Raw genomic sequence first — 6,119 nt, forward strand, 5'->3', positions numbered from 1 at the left:
GATCAGGGCCCAGGCTAGTAAAGTCTAGATCAGGGCCCAGGCTAGTAAAATATAGATCTGGGCCCAGGCTAGTCAAATATAGATCTGGGCCCAGGCTAGTAAAATATAGATCTGGGCCCAGGCTAGTAAAGTCTAGATCTGGGACCAGGCTAGTAAAGTCTAGATCTGGGACCAGGCTAGTAAAGTACTGATCTGGGACCAGGCTAGTAAAGTCTAGATCAGGGCCCAGGCTAGTAAAGTATAGATCTGGGACCAGGCTAGTAAAGTATAGCATATGGCTAATAGAAAAGTTGCCACTTCACTCAAGAGATCCACACTGAGAGAAAGGCATCAACTGGAAACTGGTTGATGCCTTAGTTCCTGACCAGATCATACCATCTTGATTTACCAGTCCGCCCAGTCCTGTATGCATTAATTGTTGGGAAGACAGATTAGTTAGACATTAGACTACACTATGTCCAGCAGGAAACAACTGGGATTAATGCATGTTTGTTTATGTCTGCATGTTGTACCCCCACACCCATATAATAATAGATTACTAATAAATGTAGACTAAACCTGACAAAACAGAAGGTTGTTGGTGTATGACAGCCCATTGATGCAATGCCAGATCAAAGTAAAGCTGTGTGTCCCCACTCAGTGACTTTCTAGACTCACTCCCAAGGCTCCTACAACATCTCGATATCATTACAGGTATGTTTATAAAAACCTGTTTTTCTCGTTAGCATCATATCCCCAAAGACTGGTTATAGCTAGTTAGCTAGTTAGCATTAGGGCTTGTTTGTTTGTATTAAAATGCTGATAGCTAACCTAGCCGCATTAGCATTGCTTGCTCTGTATAGGTTAGCGACGCTTTAAAACTGTCATTCCAACCTCTTCTGTGCGTTTCACTTACCTCCCCAAATGCCAATCTTCAACTGGGACTTGTCGAGGTTTTCCACATAGTCTCCGATGAACCTGTTCAGGAGATCACTGACCATAGATTCAAACACCATTGTTGAACTTCGTGGCTAACACTACTACCCTTGTTGATGTGGGTAAATGCCGAGATTATCCCGTGATCTGTGTGAACGCCTTTCCGTAGCACAAGATGACAAGAGCTTAATATGAAAGTGATTCGCTCTGCGATCGACTAGTAACCTAGGTAATCGACTAGTAATCTAGGTAATCGACTAGTAATGCCTGTATACTGTGACAGCCAGTGGTCTCAAATTATGTGATCTTGAATAAACTGTATATGCAAATAACAGAAGTGTGATCATGCAAAAAAAAAAAAATTGTGGCCAGAATTAAATCATTGAATGACATTTAAACATGAGGGAATGTAGTCCTTTGTAACATATCGATTAACCATATTTGGTAGTGTCATCTTTGACAAGGTTATTAACCATTTTGTGTTTAGCCTTCTCATCATAGGGCAATGTAATTGTATGTGTATTTGTTAAATAAAAGCTTTTCCAATTCATTAAATGTATATTATAAAATGTAATGCTCTTAAAGATGATTTACTATAGGTTTTAAAGCAGGTCCAATTCATTCTTCTTCTTCTTCTTTAAATACATTTTCCCATTCATGTGGTCATTTATTGCAATGGTTTCAAATGAGGAAAATATTATAATTATTTGTGTGTTGTATGGAGGGGGGGGGGGATACTGTCACTGCACATTCCTCTGCTCAGACATTGCTGACGCCTGACAGATCGTACAACGTCTGGATAGGTATTTTACTCATCAGCAAACCACGTCACATGTCCTAGCAATCTGTCAGTCGACGAGACACAGTCGATGACGTAGCAGGCAGCCAGTGGTTGATACGTCAACGTCGTGAGAAAGGTATAAAATAAAATAAGCAACCTCTTCAAAGATCAAACGCCCGCCTAACATTGTATTGTTTCCATTTATGGACCAAATCTAAATCATGAATTACATTTCTAAATCCTTCCTTGTGTCGATGTAGGCTGTTGTGTAGACGATTGCAGCTGTTGAAACAGACCAGTGGAGGCTGCTGAGGGGAGGACGGCTCATAAACGTCTGGAACGGAGCAAATGGAATGACACCAAACACATGGAAACCATGGAAACCAAACACTGATTCCGCTCCGCACCACTGATTCCGCTCCAGCCATTACCACGAGCCCGTCCTCCCCAATTAAGGTACCACCAACCACCGGTGAAATAAACTGTCTCTGAATACAGTCACACTTTAGTAGGACAAGACTCAAAACAACCAGATGTTGTTGTTTTTTATGTTGATTTAATAAATATGTAGCAGTATAAAAAGTTGTTTAAAATTCTTATATACAATCTGCAGGGTAGCCTAGTGGTTAGAGCGTTGGACTAGAAACTGGAAGGTTGCAAGTTCAATCCCCCGAGCTGACAAGGTACAAATCTGTCATTCTGCCCCTGAACAGGCAGTTAACCCACTGTTCCTAGGCCGTCATTGAAAATAAGAATTTGTTCTCAACTGACTTGACTGGTTAAATAAAAAAATTCTACATTGATAATAAACTTTTCAGCAAAATCTCACAGTCTCCCAAAATATAGTCTCTTTTCATGGAGGACATTTTGTTGACAACTTTGAACCGCAGCGACCGACAGCAGATATCTTCCTGTGAGATACCATAGAAGAAGAAATCCTCGTTGAAGAGGGGGTTCCTGCTCCTCTTAATCACCGCGCTGCGTTGCTTCTGAATCTTCCCCGGTAACAGACAGATACTGATGCTGCAGTTGATGCTCTTAGGATCCACAGCGATAGCATACAGTCCCTCAGCACTGATCAACCTCACTCTGAGTCTCTGGTTGTCTAGGCAGTACTCTGCTGAGAGCCGTAGTGCCCCCTCTCTACCTACAGGAGCTAGACTCTCCTTCATGACCCTCTCTCTGTGGAGGACGAGGTCTATGGGGAAGATGGCAGGGGGAGCCAGGGTGAAGGCACCTGGAAGGGGTTTTACTAATCCAGCATCAGAGGCTCTCCGGATGATATTGGGGCTGTTGTCCGTGGAGCTGCCTTCATCCGTGGACAGAGAGTTGTTTCTGGAGAGCACAGCTTTTCTCATAGTCCGGGACAGCAGTCTGTCGTGGCTCAGGGCTTTGAGCAGGGAGGTCTTGGGAGGCGGCCTGGCCAGGAGAGGGGAGCTGAAGGGGGAAGACTCGGCGGAGGAGGTGGTGTCACTGTCCAGGGTGCTCTGTCTCTGGAGAGCCACCAGCCTGGAGCCTCCCGGAGACAGCCTGCCGGAGGTCAGCTTGGTGAGGCTGAAGGAGGACGACGGGGAGTGGGGTAGAGATGAGGTTCTGGAGGAGTACGTTTTGGAGCGGCCGCGAGGCCCGGGAGAGGCAGCGATCAGGGGGAGGGGGCAGGCGTTGGGGTGGCTGTGGAACAGAGACTCTTTCCTCCGGGTGTGGGGGCTCTCCAGGAGGGTACAGAAACCGTAGCAGGTCTGGGCCTTGGCCAGGTGGGGCAGGGAGAGAGCTGCTTGGCTCTGGGGGTCGGCGTTGGTACTCTCCTCATCACTGAAGCCCTGGTCGTATGGAGTCTCGTCCACGCTCTCTACCTGGATGAGGGTTGGATGAGTGTTGATGAAGGGTTCTCTCACTGCTACCTCCCTCTCCGGGCTGCTGCCCTTCTCAGGTGAAAAGGACACCTTTCCAACAGGGCTAGTTTTACTCCAGTCCACCGTCTTTAGCTCCTGCTGTGGCGAGATCTTTGGTGGGATGCAGAACTCTGGGATTGTATTCGGAGTGATGATGTTAGGACACAGAGAGATCGTTTTCCTTCCTTTCTCCCGAGATGTTCTTTCTCCCAACATGATGTCTGAGATGCGGAGGCTGTACTCCGCTATTGGCAACAGAAGGTTATTTTTGGCCACTGAAACACGGATCTGTTCAGCAACCCACATTACATGAGCTTTGTCAGGATCACAGCTCTGGAGAAAGAGAAGGAAGAAAATTAACAGTTAGGTCAGATCACAGGCAACTTTCTCAAAACCAAAAAACACACAAGCAACAAAGTCTACAACATTTCAAAACCAATAATTGCAAAGCCAATTCTCCCTCATCATGTAATATATGAATTCAATTCAGTTCCTTATTCAATTCAATGAATTGAAATAATAATACCTGTATCCTGGTCAGGGATAGTTGACTACAAAAGGTTTTTTACTGTAAAGGAAATGACCTAGAATGTAAGAGCACATTCAAGCCTGGTCCTTTGACTCCCTGCGGTTATAGTCACCTGTTGCACTATCAGTGTCAGTCTACTTATAGAGAGTGTCAGGCTCAGTGTCCCTCCTGTAGTATCTTCCTGTAGGATCCTCCTGTAGGATCCTCCTGTAGGATCCTCCTGTAGTATCCTCCTGTAGTATCCTCCTGTTGTATCCAGTGTGTGTGATGCTGTAGGAGACGGCCCAGCAGGTTAAATAGGGCTGTGGATCTGGGCAGCGGTCACTGCTGTTAAGAAGATCCTCCCTCTCTGTCCTGGTCATCCCTTCACAGACAGGCCAGCCCAGCAGGCTGTTCACATGGAAACACACGGCAACCACTCTCTGGTCATCCCTTCACAGACAGGCCAGCCAGGCAGGCTGTTCACATGGAAACACACGGCAACCAATGCCACGATACTGCACCCTGGGGTCAGCACATGGGATATCAGCTGGACCATGAACAGACACACAACAGAAACATGGGAGATACCACAGTCAGACCAGACACACCACAGAGACATCACAGAGACCACAGCCAGACCAGACACACCACAGAGACCACAGCCAGACCAGACACACCACAGAGACATAGGAGAGACCACAGTCAGACCAGACACACCACAGACACCACAGCCAGACCAGACACACCACAGAGACCACAGTCAGACCAGACACACCACAGAGACCACAGCCAGACCAGACACACCACAGAGACCACAGCCAGACCAGACACACCACAGAGACCACAGCCAGACCAGACGCACTACAGAGACCACAGCCAGACCAGACACACCACAGAGACCACAGCCAGACCAGACACACCACAGAGACCACAGCCAGAGCAGACACACCACAGAGACTCCACAGAGACTACAGCCAGACCAGACACACCACAGAGACCACAGCCAGACCAGACACACCACAGAGACATAGGAGAGACCACAGTCAGACCAGACACACCACAGACACCACAGCCAGACCAGACACACCACAGAGACCACAGTCAGACCAGACACACCACAGAGACCACAGCCAGACCAGACACACCACAGATACATAGGAGAGACCACAGCCAGACCAGACACACCACAGAGACATCACAGAGACCACAGTCAGACCAGACACACCACAGAGACATCACAGAGACCACAGCCAGACCAGACACACCACAGAGACCACAGCCAGACCAGACACACCACAGAGACCACAGCCAGACCAGACACACCACAGAGACATAGGAGAGACCACAGCCAGACCAGACACACCACAGAGACCACAGCCAGACCAGACACACCACAGAGACATCACAGAGACCACAGCCAGACCAGACACACCACAGAGACCACAGCCAGACCAGACACACCACAGAGACCACAGCCAGACCAGACACACCACAGAGACATAGGAGAGACCACAGCCAGACCAGACACACCACAGAGACCACAGCCAGACCAGACACACCACAGAGACCACAGCCAGACCAGACACACCACAGAGACATAGGAGAGACCACAGCCAGACCAGACACACCACAGAGACCACAGCCAGACCAGACACACCACAGAGACCACAGCCAGACCAGACACACCACAGAGACCACAGCCAGACCAGACACACCACAGAGACCACAGCCAGACCAGACACACCACAGAGACACCACCGATGATGTTGAGAAAGATCTATCCAGGGGGTGTAAAGTAGAGGTTAAGAAGCACATGAACGTGATACGGATCTGTCCAGGGGGTGTAAAGTAGAGGTTAAGAAGCACATGAACGTGATACGGATCTATCCAGGGGAGTGGGACGGGTGTAAAGTAGAGGTTAAGAACCACATGAACGTGATACGGATCTGTCCAGGGGAGTGGGACGGGTGTACAGTAGAGGTTAAGAAACACATGAACGTGATACGGATCTGTCCAGGGG

General features: G+C 48.2%; 2 protein-coding genes across 2 annotated transcripts in view; both read right to left on the reverse strand.

The window, feature by feature from the left end:
* Window positions 1-1,165, reverse strand: part of LOC109876910 (vacuolar protein sorting-associated protein 13C-like) — a 225,678-nt gene extending 224,513 nt beyond the window's left edge. Inside the window, 1 exon segment of the mRNA XM_031812890.1 lies at window positions 896-1,165. Coding sequence (XP_031668750.1) covers window positions 896-995 — 100 coding nt within the window. The 5' untranslated portion in view covers window positions 996-1,165.
* Window positions 1,166-2,476: 1,311 nt separating this feature from the next.
* LOC109887393 (C2 calcium-dependent domain-containing protein 4C-like) lies at window positions 2,477-3,905 on the reverse strand. Its single transcript, XM_020478785.2, has one exon. It carries the CDS (start codon window positions 3,892-3,894, stop codon window positions 2,491-2,493), a length of 1,404 nt encoding a protein of 467 aa, XP_020334374.1. The 5' UTR covers window positions 3,895-3,905; the 3' UTR covers window positions 2,477-2,490.
* Window positions 3,906-6,119: the final 2,214 nt, after the last annotated feature.

This window comes from Oncorhynchus kisutch, unplaced genomic scaffold (genome assembly GCF_002021735.2).
Source record: "Oncorhynchus kisutch isolate 150728-3 unplaced genomic scaffold, Okis_V2 Okis03b-Okis08b_hom, whole genome shotgun sequence".
In the NCBI taxonomy this organism is placed as follows: Eukaryota; Metazoa; Chordata; class Actinopteri; order Salmoniformes; family Salmonidae; genus Oncorhynchus; species Oncorhynchus kisutch.

Excerpts from the sequence above, each read along its gene's own strand:
- LOC109887393 (XM_020478785.2), bottom strand. The coding sequence starts at position 3,894 with ATGTGGGTTGCTGAACAGATCCGTGTTTCAGTGGCCAAAAATAACCTT.